Below are 22435 nucleotides of genomic sequence, written 5' to 3'. Positions count from 1 at the left end.
GTATTGGTGGTGTAGTCCCAGAGATAACAACTGATGTGTGCCAGAATAACCGTTTGGATAAACATAACTGCTAGCTGAAGATTTCCCATGGGGCTGTCATCCAGGTTTTTGTGACTTTTGTGTATTTGAATACTTTGCATCTAGTGAGAGAAGACAGAAGAATACTATTAAGCTTAAATAAATACTATTAATTTTAAATAAAAATAATAGCTAAAAGACAGCTAATTTATAGTAGCTAGGTCCTAAGTGCCAAAAGTGAGATAGTGAAATAGTTTAATTTTCAGGAAACGTGCACTCAGTATTTTCTGAAAATCAGGCATTTCAAAGTGAGCATTCAAATCTATTAGTTGTGTTTTGTTCTGCTGTTGCAGTCAGTTGGGGACCTCTCTGTTGGCTTCAGAGAGCTTTCACCAGGTCCTGGGATGCTTGGGTTTTGGGGTTTTTTTCCTTCCCAAATAATTCTTTAAGGGGATGAAATATATACAAGGAAAACTTGGTTTCCAGCGTAAACTTCTCTGCCACATGCTAAGCACACAGTGCAGAAAAGAAAGTTTTTCAGTAGCCAGTTTAGATATTTCTTATAAATATGTTAGCAGAAAATACAGATTTATTTTTTTTTATAATAACTACTGTTTGATTAATGGTTTTGAACCAGAGCTGTCACTTTTTGTAGTTGCTTTGTTCCTTGAAATCTGCATAAATCATTAAATGGTATTCTGTTACTGAAAAGCACCTTCTACTTAGTAAAAGAAATGGCTTTGATTAAGGAATTTGAGTGGCAGAAATATAAACCCTTTTAGTAAATAGTTCTTTTTTTTGTACAACAACATTCATTTAGGAAATTGCACACGACCTTTAAAGAGATTTAATAAAGCTATTCATTGCATTGTACAGCATTAGGAAAAAGCAAAACCATACTTTGGGTTTTCATTTGTCAAGAATAAAATAAACTGATGTTAGTCCACGCTTTCTCTTAATTTATTGAAATTGTCAAAAAAGTGATATACCTGGTAGCAAAAATCTACATCTGAAACCTTGAAGAAACCCTCTGTGAAGAAATGAATGGAAATAATATTGTCAGAAGCACACAGGTAAATTCAAATTATTTTCGTAGTGCCACTTTTGTAATGAAACCAGGGATTTTAAGGGACAATGGAGTGAACAGTTTATTGCTGTGTGCCTCCTCATTTTATTAAGGAAAATGTGTGTCTAAAATGCTTGATAGAAAATTCTTGTTTCTCACTGTGTGTTCTCATTCACAAGTTGCAGTGTGTCAGGATGCAGATTTATTTGGGTGACTTATCATGTATGATAACAGAAAATTTGCAGAAATTGTTTACACATTTAGGTAGGTACTCTTCCCCAGCCCCCTACTCCCCCCATATCCCCCCCAGGCGGTGCTTTTTATCTTTCATCTTGAGCATTAGAAATTTAATAGCCATATGTTCTGCAGGATCTAGCCCTCGGTTGCATTTCAACCAGCAGCTAAACCAAATAAAACTGCAGTACGTAGTATTAGTAAATGCTAGTAAATGTGTTAATGCATGCGGATGTCCATCTGTCTTTCTGTGTTTATCCATACAGTCATATTTACATGTATAGTAAGGATGTGTGTCTGTTATACCAGTGGAATCACAGTGGTAGAAAAGGTGCTTAGATATTTGTGAAAGAGTAGGATGATAAAGGGGGGGAGGACCCCCAGATTCAGGATACTCTGCATGGGAGAGTTGTATCTTGTTTTGCGTTTGATCCTATTCAGTTCTGACCCCTCTCTTAACGCAAGAGTAATGTTCCCAGTTGCATGGTTTGGGGAATTCAGTGGTTTTTAAGGGTGCCTAGAAAATACCGTAACTGAGTGGGGGGAAAGAAAAAAAAATCATTTGTTTGAATTGAGCAGATACCAAGTTCTGTGGGATAAAGGTGGGATAAAGTTAAAAAAACATCAAATGTTGATTTGCTTTGTGACCAGCTTAGGTGTTAAATTGCTGATTTCTATTCTGCGCTATGATGATACTTGCTAAATAATGTCAGACAATTATATTTTGATGTAAGCTCACATAATTGTGATGCCTTAATTAAACGTTTGGAAATAAAAGAAGCTGTTGAGCTATGTACAGTTTTTGTAACTTGAAACGTTTTTCATGAGATTCGTACAGAAATAGATTAAAAAAAGGTCCAAATGCTCTGCTTGTATTCGAGTAATTGTACCAGTGTAGTAAGTTAGTGTGAAGTTCCAACACGTTTTTGTCCTGATGGCTTTTCTGGCAATTTTATTTTAGCTGTATAGTTTTTACTTCTTGGTCATGAATTTAGTCTCTGTGAAGGCCAAGAGGTGGAAACCCTCTATTATTCCAGCAGTACACAGAACTCTCTGCACTGCTGTATCAGGAAATCTCAAGTAACAGTTTTATGATATATGAGGATATTATTGTCTGCAAGCAATAACATGCATTTCTATTTCCCCAGCAATATCCACGTAATCAAACATTCACAAGTGCTTTACAAAGAATTTAATTAAATAGTGTGCAAAGTAACTGGATGCAGCATGCACACAAGCTGTTATATATTCAGTAGTTCATGTTTTGCAGTTAGTGCAGAACACTTTGAACAGTAATATGTGTGAATGGTATTTCTATCAAAATGTGCATCATCACCCCTCCTTTTGTACTTTGCTCCTTATAAATTACAGTAAAACCTTAACAGATGTCACCTCCAGGAGCACAGGATACCTTCCTCAGTGCTCTAATGGCATGATAAAAGTGGGGAAATATAAATTGTCATGTTGAGACTTGAACATCAAACATTGTCCCTCTGGAATCAAACATTTATGACTCCCTGGAGAAAGATATAGATCATTGTGTCTTTTACCACAAAACTAGGCATGTTTGGAATTTTATTTAAAGATAGTGGAGCAATCAAGACCAACTGCTGAAGAATTTAATTTCTAAATTAACACCAGGAAGTGGTCATTCCGAGTTTAGACAGAGACAATGAGAAGCAAAAGATTTCTCATTTTGTGATAATGAATATGTTCAGAGTCTGTTCTGTCAGTCGCTGGAGATTAAGAAAGTCTCTTCTTTGGTATTAAAGTGCAGTGCATCAGACTGTGCAATAGGAAAAGGTGGGAGTGTGTCTCTATGTTGTAGTATGCTTCTTGATTCGTTCGGAGCTATTGGTATGCTCATGTCACCTGCAAGGATTAGCATTCTGGAAACCAGCAGGGTTATCTATGACGTTTTGTTTTGTCTGTTCAGAAAAGCCCTTTAAGCATTAGCTGATGCATGAGAGGAGTTTCCAGCCTTGCAGAGCAACAGGGCTGTGTTGGATTAGAGTGATTTAGAATATCCCTTTGCAGTTGTCTACCTGCAAGGCAGTTAGCCGTCCATCAGATTGGAAGGTTTTATTGGTATGTCAGTGCTATAAAGTATCAGTCTAAACCAGCACCGATACCAATGACACAAATAGTCAAAGACAGTCTATAATTAGCCTGTAAAGGTGTTTACTATAGGACCTCACCCTAGTTTCGCAGTTCCACTGAGTTGTTCCAGTTTATAACTGGCTGACATTGACAAAAATCTGTCTTTTATGACTGGGAAGAAAGACCAAAAGCCACAAATGAACCCAAAGGACAGAAAGGAAACAAAAGGACCAGTTAAAAGTAGGGAACTGGTTTTACTTTCATGCTAGTTGGATTTCAGTGTTGCCTTGCTTATTTGAGGGGAGTTGCTGAAAATTTAGTTAGTGTAAGTAAGAAGAGGGTATTTCTGCATTCTTCTGAAGATGCCTTTTGGAGGAAAGTTTCATCACTGTAGGAGGAGTTACAGCTTTCTTTACAGAGTTGGGAATGGGAGAGAGCCTGTTTAATGTTAAAGAAGATTTGCTATTAATTTCAGTGATTTCACCCAGTAGACTTTGTGTCTTTTTTTTTTTTCCGTCCTTACCCCTTCTTTGTGTAGCGGACAGGAGTTTTTCATTTTGCATGTGATTTATAAAAAATTGCAGTTATTCTAAAAAATAAGTACAGCAAGTTATTTTGAAGTTACTAGCATGTCTAACCTTGAACACCATGTTTCAGATTTTTACTGTATTTTCTTTAATTAGGCTCTTGTTCTAGTGTCTGCTTTTATATAAAATATTTATTCTTTACCATTTGTAGTATGTCTCTGTTTGCAATTTGGATATTTTCAATTTGCTTTTGTTTGGAAGTAGTTGCTAGACTCTCTCTATGCTTCCACTAGAAGGCTGATATTTTTCTGCTTCTTGGAGCAGGCCCTTTTTGGGAGTGCTGGAAAATACCCAATTTTTCCATTCCTGGTATTTCAGTGGCAACTTCCTGTGAATCCTGAAGTAAAGCTCCTGCTGTCAGGTTGTTCTCCAAGCCAATTCCACCACATGTATCAGCAAGCCAAGACAGACAAACCTGGGAGATGTGTCAGTGCTGTGATATAATTTAGAGTGTTATTTAGAATAAGCAGGTCAGAATTTTTTCTTCAGGTTAGGAAGTCAACCCAGAGACCTTTTATCCCACCCAGCGCAGTACCACTGAGAGATACTTGTGTTAACTGTGAATGAACTACCTTTGGAACCAGAAGTAATACAGCCAAATGAGAGGAGTGTGGCAGCCAGGCTAATTAATTAAGAAGCCAGGCTAATTAGTTTGACTGGAGGGAGCACCATGCTGATGTGACAGTGTAGCTTCCAAAATTCTGGCTGATTTGTACACAGGTTATACTGGGCTTCTGGTACGCATACATGTTGTTTCTGGGCTCTTTCAGATGGTTTTGCCAGGTTGTGTTTTGATTTATTGCCTGTGTCAATTTACTGTAATTTTAAATTTCTTTCCAGTCAATATAAAATAGTCAATTTTAGTTTCTTCTCAATCTTCTGCAGTAAGATTTTTCTAACACATGGGTAGACATTGTAATATTGCCTTGTTCAACCTCATTCCACTGAGAGAAATTCCCCACTGCTTTTTTTTTTTTTTTTACCTGATGAAGGACCTTCCTATCTTCTTCCTAATACTGTGTCACTCGCTGAATATAAAACTGAACACCCCTGACGTTGTGTAGAGCACCGTTGTTCCAGCCTGCAGGGCTGAGAGGTGACTGTCAGCAGCTCTGTTCTCAGAGGACGCATGCTAGCACTACTGCACGCTGAAGGATATCTTGTTTTGTAAGAACTGGTGATTCTGAACCATTCACCATCTTTCTGGTTGTTATGAAACAGTATTTCTTCAGTGCTACCCTTAATGTCAGTCCTTATGGTCTGATGTGCAAGATGTTCATAAAGGAGTCACTTTAATGAAAAGATAAAAAATACTTGTGGTAAAAGTCTGTTTTACTGCATTGTTATTGTATAGTAAACAATGAGAAGCAGTATCAAACCCAGAAGTAAATCAACAAAGTATTAAAAATAAGCTAGATTCTGTATAGAAAACTACAATTAGAAATATTAAGTACTGTGTTACAGCAATAACATGGTAATCATGTGTGAATAGGTAGTGGCATAAGATAAAAAAATGAATATTTTATGAATGTTTCCTAAATAACATTACAAGAGAGCTGAAATTAAGTTTTGTTTTTTACATATATGTTATTTAAAATGCTTTTTGCGATCATTTATGGCCTTACTTTTAATAGTTCTTCAGCATAGTAGCTCCCACAAGGAGTTAATGTATTTTTTCTATTTCTAGATCTGTTAGCTGTGCCTAAGCATCCGTACGCTGCTATGGAGAACTGGGGACTGAGTGTTTTTGTGGAGCAAAGGATACTGCTAGATCCAAGCATTTCTTCTATATCATACCTACTGGATGTCACGATGGTCATTGTACATGAGCTATGTCATCAGGTATTAAAGGTGTTCAGATATTTGATATTAATATCAGAAACCATGCATTCCTTTTCAAAACTGAAAATGATTTTTTGTTGTGCATATAGACAACTGCAACTTTCATTGTAACTAGAGCCCAAATAATATGGAGATATGTAAGACACATCACTGCAACCCTGGAACTGGGAAGACTCAAAATGGGGGTAGAAGAGAAAGTTAGTAGCAATGAACGACTTCCCTATCTTCTGTATGATTATATTTTGTATGTTTGTGTGTGTGTTGTTGATATGTAGACTAAACATGTTAATAACTGTAGAAAATGATTTATTACAGAACAGCAGAGTAATGCTGAGTTCTGTGTTCATGTAAAAAATGTTTTGGTGGAAATCAGTTTGGTAGTTGTCCTCTTCTGTCACATATACACATACTTCCATTTTATTTTTCTTTTCATTTTGTTTTTAAATTTAATACTGGCCCTATGTTCACTAACAGTGGAAAATTGAGTCTTTATGTATACAGAAACTTTTGTATCAATAAGAAAACTTGACAATAAACCCATATTACAATTTATTTTATATTTCTTCCATCTTATCTCAAACTAAACACATTACGAGTGTTTAATAATACTGAGTTGAATGCAAATGTTATTGAAGTAATGTGCTGCAGGGGCAGGAAACCCTTTCTTGCACTCGAAAGAGGCATAATCATAGCCTTCAGGTTAAAATGAATGAAATCCTACTGTGTAATCAGCATGGCTTACATCTGAGACTTTACACAGTATTCTTTAAAAGGCAATGCAAATTCTTAACACTTTCTGCAAATAAAAAGTACCATATAAGAGGGAGCTTTTGTAGTGGAGTTCTGATAGATGAACCTGGAAATAATGTTTGGTTCATATTCATGTTTTGCATTGGGATATGAAGTCTTCAACTACAACATGAAATTCTTATTGAAAGTTATTGCTGGTTTGTTCTCAATATGATCATCTGATTTTGTTATATGCTCTTTATTGTGCAGTACAATAAGAATTGCACACTGTTCTGCTAGAAAAATTACAGGCCCTTTGGAATCAAGTGTAGAAAACACATATTAGGTCATCAAATTCTGGCTCCTGTTAGTATTAGTTTTTTCCATGTGGTGCATTTTGTAGTGCTGGGTTCAGTGCTCCTGATTACAGGGTTACACCGCTTCCCTTAAAACCTTTTGATTAAATCTGATGGTCAATAACTTTTTCCTAGTGTTCAGCTTGTCTCCCTTTTTGTGAAGTCATTCCATTACTCCCAGTCATTCTTTGCACGGCTTTAATAATTTCCTCTGCTTCCAAAGCAATTTATACTTCAAATGTGGGCAATTATCACATCAGTAACTTGCCAAGTTTGTTTATTTGGTTCTCATTGAAACTGAAGCCTTTTTTCATTGCTGTGGGAATATCAGAGGATCATGAAGTAGGTGAAAACTGTATCTGAATTTATTTTAGGGTAACAAAGGACTCTATGACTACATTTAAGTGACCTTAAAATTGCAAATGAGAAGGTTTACTTGGTGTCTGTGTTGATATTACTTCCAGTGCTGTTAGCTTAATTAGAAGTATCTTCTTCCATTAATGTTGCTGCTGTTTCTGTTTTAGTGCCGTGCAGATCAGGTCCTTGCTCAGCTGCTTCACTGGGTAACTAGACAAGATAGAAAATATTCAGGTGGAAGAAATATTATTTCTACCTTTTAGATGCAGAATCGAGTCACAGAGAACATGGTTTGTTCATCTGTAAATAATGTTTAAAGACAGAAACCTTCCAAAAACACAAGCCACAGAACACTGTATAGCACCTCCATCACAGTGTTGTCTTTGTTTAGCCATTTTTTTCTGCTTTTATCTTAACATACTTAGAAGCCTGTCAAGGCAACTGTAGCTGTGGATAGCATAGAGCAGGAACTCTAAACAATACTAATTTAGCTGAAAATGTATTGAACTGAGACCAGATTGGGTCCAGCATCTCCTGCCTCTGCTGTTTAATTGTTAATTATTCACTGCATTTTTCATTGTCTTTTGCTGTGCATCATCTTGCCTTCTAACCTGGGGTGGCACATGAATATTCCTTCCCTTCACTCATTTTTTACACACAGAATAATAGAGATTAACTAAGATCACTTCTGTTGCAGCCAAAAGTAGAATCCACATCTCCAGTCTTGATTTCTATTTACTGATTTCTTTAAAATCTCAGGTGAAAGGAAAGGGAACTCTCCTAAAATACGTTTTTCTAAAATATTTTTTTTTAAGGTTTCAATCATTGTCCTATTTCCCTTGATTTTAAACCCATGACTTTAAGACTTACAGAACATAACTGGGCATGTAGCAACCTGACCTGTGTGAAACCCTTGATAGAGTAATACAGCAGTTGCTTTGCTAATGTTGTTCCCGAGATCAGAAAAATCAGAAGAATATTAAGAATTGGGGTTGTTACTTATAGATATGACTGTTTAAAATCAGAATTCCCCAACATGCTGGGTATTAATGCTTGAGCACAGTGTTCAGGACAGAGAAAAGGAGAGACAGCATTGCAGAAGGACAAATAAATTTTGTGCATGTCAAAATACAGGTAAAAGGCCTGTAAGAAAGAATTTTACGCCTGATTTCTTCACAGGTGATTTGTTGCTTGACTAGATATTTATTTTAGGTACGTGTTTTAGGAGGGACACTTTAACATGGGTAGCTTTAGTTTAGTGATTTTGTAGGTGCTAGAGCTTGATACTGCAGCTTGATTGTTCTTTTAGAACATTTTATATTTAATTTAAAAACCTAGTAATTGGAAGAAAGAGTGTTTTGGCATAAAACCTTCTTTCTCAAGCCCCAAAACACAAATGAGATACTGATCAAAACACACATACTTCTAGGAGCTTAAGTTGGTAGCTTGAAATAATTACCCTAATTTATTAAAATAATCCTATTAAGGTAGTAATCAGTTTTATTTGTGTATCACAGCTCAGTCCCACCTACAGCCTTTGAAGAAGGAGTCATTTGAATTTATGCACCATGATCTTTTGTGATAATTTTCCCACCTGAGTACAAAACTTGGTGTGACAGATTGAGTTAAAGAGGCATCAAAGCAGAAGGAAAATTAAAAATTTCTAAATCAATGTTTTTTTAATAATCTGTAAAGAAGGCATATAGGAAAGTGTCCTTTCAGTGTGTCTGTAAAATAAGTGCCTTCTGCATGTCAGGTTGAATATAATACCTGAAGGAGATGAGAAATTTATGTAGTCAATACATTTAAATTCATTTTTCTTTTCCAAAATAAAAAGAAGTAATGATCTTCACTCCAGGCAAATAGTGTCTAGAGTCAGACACAAATAAATATATAAATAAATAAATAAACAATTACTTAAATAAATGAAGTTGTTAATGTTTTCCTTTCAGTCACATAACACCTAGGAAGATAATAACACCTTTCTGCTGGAAAATTTGGCTTCATTAATTGCAGACTCTGGAGCTGCTCTATTTCTGATATTCATAACTATCTCTGATACTATTCAAGACTAGTTAAGGAAATTCTCTGTGTTTTAATATTGGTATCACATGCTGTTTTAATACTTGTAAAACACTTCTTCCTTTAGGAGGATAATTAAAAGTATTTGTTTAATTGTATCAATAATAAATCAACCTGGAAAACTCAAAAAGGAGTATAAGAAATTCTCTTTTGTGACAGAATAAATTCTTGTTATTAATGCTTTTGAGTTACAAAAGGATGTATTATGAGCTTTAAAACCTTTAGTTTTTGAAAACTCTCTCTGAATAGTCATAGCATACCACCACTGTAACTGGTTTCATACTTGTTCAGCGGTTCTCTTGTAATTCAAGAAATAAACTCTCTGCTATTGTCTGTAGTCTGTTTTCATCAGAAATCATTTAATCAGCCTATTCTATTATAATTTTCATACTCCTCTGTGATATGCTACTCTAATATTTCAGATTGTGAAAAGTGCATTAACTGTATGAATGCATTTCCAGTGTTTCTTCGTGTTGTCAGTTAAGTGTGCATGAGATCAGGGTTGACCTGCATTGGTCTCTCTGAGCTAATTTATCTATAGTCTTCAATATGATCACTGAGTCTCCATTAAGTTTGGTTTCGCATAGTGTGTGAATATGACTTTGGTCAGCCTCACCTTTTCTCTCTAAATTCTTAAGTTGTTATCAGTGACATTCATTGCCATGTTTCACTTTATTTTTTTGTTTAAATCCCGTTTACTGAACATTGCGTGGCAGTCTGGTAGTCTCAGTTCTTGTAGTCTGTTCTTTGGAGCCCTTATATTTGCTTCACTAAGGGTCCTCGTTACAGCATTGATCCTTCCTTGGCACTATTCTCACTCCACAAAGGCACAGAAGTGAGACCTTTCATTTTCAGGTCCCAGACAAAGCCTTCGAATAAGCCAACTGTCATGATAGCAACCGCTTACCGGTCAACTCAGTTTCATTCGTTCCCCACTCTCGTTACCGTATCAGCAGCAGCTCCTCTGCTCTGACATGAGTCTTTCCCTCTGGAATACTTTATTTGCTGCTCCCCTTCTGTGTATTTTCAGAGCTTACGACTCCATGGAAGCTCAGAATCTCTTGATTATGAATTAATCTCATTTCTATTCACATTAAGAAAAAAACTGGCAGAGAATTTTATTGAAACAAAGTTTCAGTACTTGTTTGGCAAAGAAGATGCTGCAGGTTGTGTCAAATATGTTTTCATAATAGCATATGTGTTTCTGCCCATACCACTGGTGTTACAATGATCCTGGTTGCACAGGGCTGCGGCCATCATTTAAACAGCTTCATCCATAGGCTGAAAAATTGATCATGCCTGATTTCCTTTGAATTTTTGTCCTCATTCTTCCAGTGATCATCCCAGCTCTGTCTGAAATCCCTCTGACACCCACGTGTCCTGCACTGTGACAAGTTCTTGGCTGTTGGCAGTTACTGAGCAGAGTATCTAATAGCTGTCGTCTTGCCTTGCCCTCAGATTAGGTCCTTCTCCTCTTTTCAGCTGCTGATCTTCACGTAGCAATTTAACTATCCTTGAGATCTCTTTTCTTCTTTCTAAATTAGATTGAAGTCAGTGGGTAAATTCAAGAGTGACCTGGGGGGAGCAGGAAAGGCAGTCAGCTCGGGTAGGTTTCCTTTGCATAGACATAGGCGGCCGATGCCATTTTAGATACCCTCTGCCTCTGACTGTTGTTTGTGAAGGCTGCAGATCTCCTGTAAGTCTCGTATGAAATTTTCTACGCCTGTGGTATCTCAGATGCCCTAAGATGTCCTTTAAGTGACATCAACTACCTGCTTTTAGGCATCTGAATCCTGCCCACAAAGAGGTGGCATGTTTGTATAAAACTGCATTCCTTAGGAAACCAGCCAATGACTGGAACATCCGTAGGACTGTAAATTGTAGTGGGCAGACATTATGGAGAAAGAAATGCTAAAATTTAGGTCTGGGGTGTGGAGTTGTCTTCCCAGTTTTTCAAGATTTGCACTATACATATGTAATCAATCAGATTACTCAAGGTAGAAGCCTTTCTCTGTCCATTGTGTATGTTAGTCCCTTAAACTTAGGGGAGCATCTGCTTTGGATAACTGAATACGCTCCTTAATGCTTCTTTTCTCCTGCTTGTTGTTTTCTAATGTTTTACTTCAGTAACTTGTGCATCCTGTAAAGGCTTAATTCATTATTACATGAAAGAAACAGTTAATGAGTTTCAGTGGGTGGTATATATTACTGTTTTTATTAAAACTTGTGAAGAATATGTTCTGCATAATGGGAGATGTACACAAACATGGTTTCCCAATGGTTGTTAATTTGGAATTTCTTTGCAGTGGTTTGGTGACCTTGTGACTCCAGTTTGGTGGGAGGATGTGTGGTTGAAAGAAGGTTTTGCTCACTATTTTGAATTTGTTGGGACAGACTACCTCTACCCAGGGTGGCACATGGTAAGTCAGTTTTTTATTCTGTTAATTTGGAGACTCCACAGAAAAGTTGCTCTGCTGCTATACTCCTGCTTTTGTTACAGACAGGGACTGCTGAAAAACATCAAATGATGCATGCAAGTATCAGATGTCCAATGAAGCAAAATCACTAGGTGTGAAATAATTTGACAGCCTTCCAAAAGTGTAACCTCTAATTTATTACAAGAGAAATAAGGTCGTGTCTATCATAACCCAACATTAAAATAACTGCTGTCTCTCTGCTCAGAAACATTATGGATTAAAGCAGTTATGATTTAACATGGACTATTTCTGAAAATATTCAAATATTGAATTTTATCCACAAACACAAGGTAAATTGGAAAGAAGTTTTTGTCTAAACCATACTGTAAAACCGAGCATATTTTTTCCTACAGTATTCTGTGCTCTTCTCCCTAAGTTTACTCTTTTTATCTTCCTGCTTTATTTGGCCATCTAGCAGTATGTACTAAGTTAACATGGGTAAATGAGTTGATAATCTAGGTTCCAGTATGATTTCCAGCTGGACATGCTTTGTCAGCTGGTGTGCAAGTGCTGTAGCTCTCTGAGAGCAGACTGGGAAGGCCATGCTGGGGCATTCTTTTGGAGTCCTTCTCTTATATCGTACCTAGTCAGGTCTCAGTTTATACCAACTGCTGTAGTCTAGAAGTATTGTAAGAAAAAGAAGCGACATGAGACCTCAGGACAAGGAAATTGTGTGTGAGACTATGTTGAGGGTTGCTGTATAGATTTTATTATCCTTTGGAGAAATTTTTCTCTTTGCTACCCTTTCGTGTTTACACATCTTCTAATTATGTAGCAAAATATGTTAGAAATACAGATTGCCTGATAGAGATTTGTTGTAGCTTCAATATTTTGCTTAAACTCTTGCATACTAGCTTCTGAAAAGTTTTTTCCCATTTCTAGGTGATTTGTTGAGTATTCTTATGCCATTAACTTTTGCGTGTCATGAAGTGAAGATGCTATAATTATGAGTTAAAGCTAATTTTTAAAAATAGTTGTATACTTAGGTATGTGTCCTGTGAAGTTTGAATTCTTTGTAGTATTTTAATTTTTTTCTTTCAGATGTCAATTTTGGTTTATAATTGCATTATGAAAAGAAAAATAAATCTTTATCTGAACTGACATCTGTCTTGCATAGGTAGGCTTGTTGGGTTTACCTGGCTTTGGCTGTATTAAAACTCATTCTCTTCCATCTTTATGAAAAACATATCCTGAATTACAATGTAATGATTCTAATTATGAATGCGATTAAATCTGGCAGTCCTTTATGATTTTAGCACAGTGAAATGTTGTAGATGACAACATTTATACACTGAATTTTATCTTCAAATCATCAGTCATTTGTTCATCACATAATCAGTTTAACAAACCCAGAATAACTTTGCTTTAAAAGTCATTTGGAACATAGAATATTTGCTTGAGATTTCTGTGGAATGAATGTAATGTTCACTGTTATGCAAATGACATGCCCATCACGTGAAATCCTGGCATCTTAGCAGAATACAGGCAAAACGAATGGGTTGAGCAAGGTATGACAGTTAAACTGGGAAATCAGACACATGCTGCATAAATTAGAATTAACTACAGTAACACTGCGGTGCCTGGAAAAATACTCATCTGTCAAGTTTTTCCTTAAATTAGAAAGAAGGTAGACATACACTTTTCATAAGGCTTTGGATATCATTGGCCCTTTATATAAAAATAACCATACTGAAATGTTTAAACAATTAGAAAATCGGTGGCAAGATGGAACACTTGATAAGTTAAACATTTAAACATGCTACATTTTTTTGCAGACTAGAGTAGAAATCAATACTGTGATGCTTAAGCCTTATTACAGAGATTGTTGGAAGAGGAAGCAAAAGTTACATTTACCTGAATTTGGCTTGCTGGATATTTTTGTTAACGGTATAAAGTGCATTTGCTGTTTAGATCATACTGACGTTTGTGATCTTGAAAAAATAAAGAGTGAGCATTTATAAAAATAAAAACTGTTCCAAACAACTTTTTTTTTTTTTCCCAAAAGTGAAGGATACAGTATAAGTGTCATAAATCAGCTGCAAAACCAATAACTACAAACCTTACTTTCTGTAATGATGGTTAAACAGACCAATATTCCAGCATTCTGAGTGGTGTTTTGTCAGCAGTAATTCATACTTGTGAATAAAAATACAGAGGTGTTATGGTGTATGATACCACAGCTCTTTGCATCAGGAAAACAGAATAATATGCCAAAATTATCTTTCTGTCTAAAGGAAGTTCTTTCTCTTGTAGTTCTGAAATGTTACCCTTGAAAGTTTCATCAAGAAGCCCATGGGCTATAAGGTCAAAGTCATCTTATTTTTAGCTTATTAAAGATTTTTTGTCACATTTCATTTTGGATAAATGTAGAAGCAGAAGACTGGTAGTCAATTCCAGAAAAAGGACTTTTGTCTGGAAATGCAGCTTGGGTGATATGGATACATCTGAAACAAATAGATCTATCCACAGCTTCCTACCTAACTTGTTGGATGCTTATAGGCTACAGGCAAATAAGCGTTCACCATTAAAGCTCTGTAAGCCCCTAAAGTTTTGCTACTACTTGTCTGAAGATGTGTCTTTTTTGGCAGAGCCGAGTGTGTTTCACTGTCCATCTTATCTGGCATTCACAAACTTGGTATGTCTGAACCTGAGATTCTTAAGGACAGATATCCATTAGGCATGTTCACACCGTTAATAGGTTAGACCGGCAGCACTGAGTTCTGCACAAAGCGGAGTGCCATGGGTTTTGTCTGAAACCTGTTTTCTGCCTTTTTTCTTCTTCTCTAAGTTCTTTAGCTTGCTTAAACATTTCTTCCTCCTCTGAGGATTTTGATTTTATCAGTTTTTCTTCTGTTTTTTTAAGGCTTTTCTTTTACTGCAGTAAAGATGGAGGGATAATAATATAGTCTGAACTGCAACGGAGCTGTAACACTTTATTGTGGCTTCCAGCAGGTCTAGAATTTCTTGTCTTGTGGAGAAGGTGTTTACATACTTCATCAGGGTTGCATAATCTTAGTGAGAAAGGAAATCCAGTCCTTATTAAACCTTTACCATCCTTATTCCCTTGATCCTTTTATTAAAATTTTGGGTGCAGAACAGAATGAAGAGTCGTTCTGATGGAGGTGTCCATTATCCGCTGCAGTTAATATAAGATACATCATAACTCTCCTGAGGAAGTGGCTGAACTTTTGCTGGTTTTAAAACAGGAGGGTGAGCTTCCTGTGCTGAGATCCTTCATGGTTCCATCACTGGTGTTAATATACTTTTTAAAATGTAAGTTACTTCAAGTTCAAAGCTAAAAATTCTCATTTCCTTCCCTCGCCTAAAAAATAAGTCCCTATATGTTACTTTTTACCTCTTGAAGGTGAAGCTACCTCTGATTTTGCAGGAAATATGTCCCTACTATATAGTCATTAGACATTTGCCGTGGAAATTAATTCACCATTCTTCCCACTCCAGCCTCTTGCCTTGCCTATCCCCCAAATTAGGAGTTTTTTTAGAATTCTTATTCTGAAATGTCTAAAATTCTTATTTTTAAATCTCATTCTTCAACAACTTGGAAGTTTAAGCATTTTTTTTAATGTTGTCAGGATGGTTTCCAAAAGAAAGTTGGCTCTGCAGACTGTTCCCTAGAGAGATCAGAGAATTTCACTTGATCACGTGTACTCAAAGTAGTCATCTGCATGTGAATTCCCTGGCTGGTGCTATTTTATGACTTAGAGATGAGGTTTCTGTATCAGAGGCTGACCATGTAACTATTTGGTTGTCTCTCCAAGCCATCAAAAAGCAACAGCAATTGGATGTGAGTTTGTGAGCTGTAAGATCTTAACGGCTGATACAAAGTAATCTTACCTCTGTGGACGGTGGCCTCTGCTAGTTTTAGGATCAGAGAAAAGAGAAAATTACAGCAGAAGACTACATGCTGGTAATTTCCACTTCATAGCTCTGTCTTTTCTCATCTACCCTGCTCACCTTCCTCCTTCCAGATGCCTGTTTGCTACTGTGTGTTCTGTCTTCCTCTGTGCTTGTTTCTCTTGTTATCCTGAAGTCCTTTGTATGTGGCTTTGTAAAGGAAGGAATTCAACTGAGGCTTACAGATCAGGAATTTATTGACAGGTCTTTTGCCTCCTTATTTTCTGGTAGAAGGAACCATCACGTTTGTCCTTGAATGTCTCTGGTATTGGGGTAGGTTTTGAGGGCTATGACAGCAGGAATTACTGGCATGTAATTTTCCCTTTCATCCATCAAATGAGCGTCAAATACTTCAGCAGTCAGTACCTGGCTTGATGCTGAGAAAGCATTTCACAGAGCCCAGCTGCCTTCTCCCTTTTCTTTATTATATAAAAGTTAGCTTTGCTGACAACTTTATTGCCTGAATGAAGGTGTGGTACATCAGTGATAGCTTTGAATCCTCTGCCTTCTCTATCCATTGAAGCTCTGGGAGAAGATCTCCCACTTTCTTGTGTGATTACTACTTTTATAATGAAGGGTGGTCGTATTTGCCAGACATTTTCTTAGTATTAATCAATTGTGATTACGGTGTTTGGAGTAAACCCTTGTGTCTACGTGAAATGGCATCTTTAATCTTTCTTAAAGTGAACCGTGCTTCCTTCACTCTGTTAGGTTCCACAGCCTGGATGATCCTGCTGTTACTGCAGACAGCTGAAAATAATAATGAGGCTGCATGTCAACATTTCTGTTTTAAAAATACATGCTGCAAGAAATTACCTGTGCCTAAAGAAGTTAAAAGAAAACCATTTAACTGAACTTATTTACATTAAGTACATTGAACATTATGCAACATGCTGCCCGTGTTCTTGGTAAATGATCTTAATTGCCTGTCTCATTGATTCGGTTGAAATAATAAAAGTGAAGATGGCCATTAGACACATGCATGTCTTTAACGTGCTTTGACTCAGATTGCCTCCCAAAGTGTTTGTTTCCACCTATAAAGTTTTTCTGGGCATTGCTTAACTCATAGAAACCTCAGAAAATCATTATAAGTTTTGAAGCAGACTTAAGACATAGGCTTTTTTGATTTATTTCATTATTATTTTGGCATTTCAGACCTGAGCTGTAGCCTGCTTGATCCTTCTAACCCAACATAAATATCACGCTGGCTCAGCATTGAGAGAGATTCAACCTCTCATTTTTTAAAACTACTTTCATCTCTTCTTTTATGGTTAAAGGGTCCCCATGCCAGTAAAAAGTAAGCCTTTAATTAATACCACATGGAGTGTTTTTTCCCCCAGTAACTGCTCAGTGAAGTCAGTCCTTGTATGATTTTCTGTTTTAACTTAACTATGGGGGAAGTGTTCAATGTAAAATTAACTAGAATCTCATGTATAATTGACTTTGGCAGGAAAAAAGAGATATGTAAAGGTAAGCTGCAAGATCTTGTGGTCGCTAATTACTAGTCCTTTTAAAGTGCACCAGTTTAGAAATCCTTATACTAAATTTAGCTTATAACTAAGAAATTAAATTTCCATCTCCACATGGTCTTCCTTAACACAGTTTCTTTTTTTATGCTCTGGCAAGGTGGATTAATATATGGAATTCTTAAATTTAAGTAGTTACCTCTTAACATTTAGAGATCAGACATAAATGAATACCAACATTTAGATGAAACATTTATTCAAGAGAGTAAGTACAGGTTTGGAGAATGTCAGTGTCTCAACTTTCTTCATGTCATTATCTGCTCATCTTGAGAGAGCAGTTAAAATGACATTATGAGGAGAGTTTTTGGGTCATGTGAGTTCAAATCTCGTGAGTTCAGGGTTTAGATGAAGCTTTGGTTTAGAAGAAACTTCAGTGAACTGGCTGAATTTCACATAATTTTGAGTTAGTAACCGCTTTGTCTTCAGTAAAAATGAGAAAGAAACTTTATGGCAACTTTTGCCTCAAGGTGAGGACTCACTGCAGAGTAGCCCTACTGAAACAAGAATACGCATTTCATAAGGAAGTAAAGTTGATATTGGAAGTTTGGTGGCAAAGCTGTAGCTGTGTATTTGAGGGCATCCTTACTGAAGGGCTCTGTTTCTCAAATTTTTAGCTGTACTGAATGTGCTGCTACTGTTTATTTGAAAGTTGGGGCAACGTGTACTTACTTGGAGCACAAGCTGATAAGTAACTTTTGATGTGCCTGCAAAGCATCTTTGGTTCCTTCAGGACTTAGCTCACTGAATCTCATCACCTTCAGGTTGAAACAGAGTCGAGGTGTGCAAGATCTATCCAGCAAATGTCAGAGCACCCAAAAAGTATTCTCATTGATGGTGACCTCTGGCAGTTGTTGCTGGAAGTTGACTGAGTATACCAACCACATCTCAAAGCCACTTGTCATTTAAATATTATTTACTGTTTCTTGAATTGAGGTGAATTTCTGCTACAGATTCCCCCTGTGGAGTTTGAGTTAGAGGATAAACTTCATACTTTGTTGCCTAATATTTTAAAATGCTCTGGAGACAAACACATAAAGAGAGAGTGGATCTGTGTTCATGTGTTCGCTTAATGACTATTTCTGTGAAGACAGCTACATACAAGGTGACAAAACGTGATCTTGGAGAGTGAAACTGGCCTTTTTTTTAAGTGCTGATGGTCAGTATGTGGTGTTTCCTTTTCTAATGCTCCCTTTTTTATACTGCATCCTCCCATTCTGTAGGCCTCCATTTAGTGTAATGGATGCGATGGAGAACCAAGTCAAAGCTATACCTGAAAAACAGAGTGGTGAGAGGAAACAGTAGTTGAAATAGGTGGTGAAAGTGCTTAAAAACTCTGAATCAACTAACTACCCATCTGCTCGGTAACTTAAGCAGATGGTCATGAATATCTTGTTTGGCACTTCATTGAAAAGAAAATACGTACCCACTTCTCTTTCCTGATACTCAAAGCTATTGGTCTTCCTCAGCTGTGCACTCCTAGAACATCTATGTTGCTTTGTAACAACAAAAAAATTGTCAGTCAATGTGAACGTTTCTCAAGCACGGGGGATGGGTATTTTGCAAGAACTTTGACTGAAAATGCGGAAAAGTGGTTTATGACGGTAGACATGGAACTGTGACATATTCACAGCTGACAAATGTAGACTATGTTGCAGACCTTCAATGAACGATGCACATAACTGAAGCACACATGCAGAGTTATACGTTAAAAAAAAAAAAAAAAGGCAATCTATAAGCTGCTTAAGCTACTATAAAAAATTATTGTTAGGGAGAGAGAAAGAGAAAGAAACATTGCTTTCATTTGCAAGTATTCAGGAGACTTCCTGTGCTGTGACAACTTAGGATTTTATAAGCATGCAGACAGAAAGAACTTGCTTTTGGCCCCCAGTGGATCTTTGCTGGCCTTAAGGTATTTTATGGAACATTAGGCTTCCTCATAGATGATATACATAGATGATCTACAATCTATCGTATTGTAACTGAACTGCTGGTAGTGTATATACTGGTGTTCTTTGATTGCTTTAAAAATTTGCCCCTTTTTCTTTTTCCTGAGGGTGCACTTTCCCTATAAACCCAACTGTTGTGTCTTGCAAATGCTTGTTTTGTCAGGCATGAGAGATCACTTATCTCCTTTGTATGCCTGATGACTAGTAAAGCTTTATATTTTGGAAAAGATATTTCCAGCAAATTTGTCAGGAAAATCATTTGCAGATTTGCACATATATTATTAAGCTTTATTCATGCAGATTTCTCAGTCCATAAACTGTTTGAATGGCTGTCCCAGAACAAAGGCAATGCCTTTAATATTGAGGCCCTTGATCTCTGTTGTGTACTGATTTTCAGTTTTGGCTTTCATTATGCTATTCCTTTTATTCTTCTGTTAGATGTTTTCAATTTTTTTTTTCATTTTAATTATTTTCCCTGGTATTTCATATTAATTTTTAGAAATTATTTTTATTTGACTAACTTTAAGTATTACATTATTGTCATGCTAACTTCTTCTCTTACATTATGCCTCAATATGATATTTTAAAATCACCAGCAGCAACCTCTTTCCATTGCATCATTGTTATCCTGTTATGCACAATAAATTTTTAATGGGTCTTGAAGGTACAGTCTTTTCTGACAAAAAATGTTATTTCATGATTTCTTTCTTTCCATTTTGAGGTAAACTAGTTGGAAGATGGGTATGCTGTTGGAGGTAAATACACAGAGTGACCACTACCTTTCCATGAACCTTCCTCCCTAGAACAAGGCGAAAATAAGCCAGTAGCAGAAAGCTTTCTTGTGGTTAGTCAGTTTCTTAGTCCTGATTCTTTTTGCTATGGAATGATTAACACTACAGATCCACATTTAAAAATCTCCAGATTATTTCCATAATGTGGAAAAATTGCAATAGGTGGAAAATTTCTGACCCTGTGTCGTGGTTTACCTTGTAGCATTTGTGCTGCTTTTACCCAAAGCAGTGAAATTTGAATTTTCACCATGGTTACATATTGAATAAGGAGGGGAGAACACAGAGAAGGGGTAAGTCTTTCAGGACAACCTTGTACCAGACAGAGAAGATCTTATTTGTGAGGGTTAAAATAAGTCATTCCTATGAAGAGACAAGTACCTGAATCTAGTGACCACAGGTGTTTGGGAAATAATCTGAAAATGTAAATCTTTGAGACATGTTTGTCCAATAACAGCACTTCAGTCCCTGCACCTGGAAGCATTCTGAAGAGTAAGAGGGAAAGAAACCAGAAATAATTGGCATGTCCTTTCTTCTGAACACTGGTCTGATCACCCAGGCTTTGACTATCCACAGTTTGCGGAAGGCTCTGGGGAGAGAAGATGAGGAGACAGGACTCCAAGTGGGCAGTAGGAAGGTAAGGAGCAGGGGAGCTTCCTGCTTGCCTTTAAAGAAAGGCAGAAATCTGAGTGGAAAGCACCTCTGTCCTTATTTCAGACTAGGCTTCTGCTGCTGTCATACCAGCTCCTGCTTAGAGCCCTGGCCCTGTGTTAGCGCTGCACAGCACTGCACTTACATGCCGCTACTTACACTTTCCAAGCAGAGCCTCAAGACTCACCTGAAGCCCTCTTTTCCTTACAGGCGGATCGGAGTCTTTGCCTTTTCTTTTGCAGTTGAACTCCCTCCAAGGAGGGTCATCTTGAACAGCATTTTGTCATTGTTTCATGTCTAGCTGCAAACCTGTCACCTACCATGTTGACAGCTCGCTGGCCTCATTAAATGCATTCCAAGATTGATTTTCTTCACAATTTCTGTGCTAGGTGTCTCTTTAGTCCTGTAGGTATCATGTTAGAACAGATCGATTCCACTGTACTGTGTAGGATAAAATAACCAGGGAATAGAAAGCCCCTCTTCCATCACTGTAAGCAGTTTGGTCACATGTGTTGGCCTTTCCCCCTTAATGTTCTGATAGGACTTTAATAGCTGAGGTAGTGTTTCTTCAACATAATTTAAGGCAGTTTTAGTTTTGTTCTGCATTTCTGTTTCCTGTTTCCTCCTCAAGCTGCAGCCCCCCCGTCACCCAGCAAACTCCTCTCTCTTGTTCTCTCTGTGTCTCCCTGAAGTTGTGTTTGAGTCTCCTTTTGAAATCTGGTGTCAGAGGCTTTGTACTAAAGGGAAAAGGTGGGAATGTTTTGGAAATCCTTTTGGATCAATAAATTTAGCTTTATAGGTCAAAAGTCTTCTTAATTCTCACTAAAATGCAGGTTTCCATGTTTGGAGGCATACTAGGTAATCCCGTTGCGTCCCAGTGTGATGGTCTGCCATAAATTTCAAGGAAGACTTCAGCTATGGTAACTTGAATGAGCGATCATGAATGTAAAATGCTCCTTTTCAGCTCTTCAGGAGATAACCAAAGAAACAGAAAACCAAAATGTAGCCTGTCCTTTTTATATCTTTTGCATTATTATAGCCTCACTTTGTTTCCTACATGCTGATTTTCTTAATTCCAGGTGCTGTATTTAAAGTATTAATCTGTGATGAATGAGGGCCCTTTTAATAACTCAATTCCAGGCAGTAACCATCCACTCCCACAGCCAATTGTGATATCCAAACTTGAATCTGGGGACAGGTCCATACCTCTGTGTGTTCTTACCTATATATATTATTTACCATACATCTGATGAAACTGTGGCTGTGTTACTGACTAATAGAGAATGTGAGTGAGGTATAACCAAAGCATCTACAATCCTTTACACCTCAGGAGTTTTCCCCTGAGTAGGACTGTCATAATAATTGTTTCCCTACACCATTTTTTTTCCCCATAAAAAAAGGGCAGTTACTATCTACATATGCCTGAGAAAATTTGGAAATGAACAATAATGTGAACAAGACATTACTTTTCCCTTCACAAACCTTACCTCATGCAGCCAGCTGAGAACACTAAGAGTGTGTTGGGTAATTTGCTTTCCTGCATCCGGTGTTTTTAATTGCCTGAATATACAATTGGCTCAAGGTGCATTTCTTGTGCTCTAATGAATTTTAACATAAAGGTTTATTTCTAGATGGATCAGCACTGGAAGAGCTTTTCAACTGTCTTAAAGTATAATTTAAATCAGCACATTGATACCAAAACCTTGCCACCCAAGAAATTAAACATGGAATATATTATGTAATTGTGTGGTTATTTTATCTGAG

At 37.0% G+C, this 22435-nt stretch overlaps 1 protein-coding gene across 1 annotated transcript in view; it reads left to right on the top strand.

Moving 5' to 3' along the window:
• TRHDE (thyrotropin releasing hormone degrading enzyme) overlaps nt 1-22435 on the top strand; it is a 211542-nt gene that overhangs the window by 76000 nt on the left and 113107 nt on the right. Inside the window, exons 4-5 of the mRNA XM_037390250.1 lie at nt 5693-5847; nt 11678-11791. Of these exons, the coding sequence (XP_037246147.1) occupies nt 5693-5847; nt 11678-11791 (269 nt within the window). The remainder of the gene's footprint in view (nt 1-5692; nt 5848-11677; nt 11792-22435) is intronic.

The sequence above is a fragment of the Falco rusticolus genome, chromosome 5, assembly GCF_015220075.1.
Source record: "Falco rusticolus isolate bFalRus1 chromosome 5, bFalRus1.pri, whole genome shotgun sequence".
NCBI classification, from domain to species: Eukaryota; Metazoa; Chordata; class Aves; order Falconiformes; family Falconidae; genus Falco; species Falco rusticolus.
This window is presented reverse-complemented; position numbering and strand designations above follow the sequence as displayed.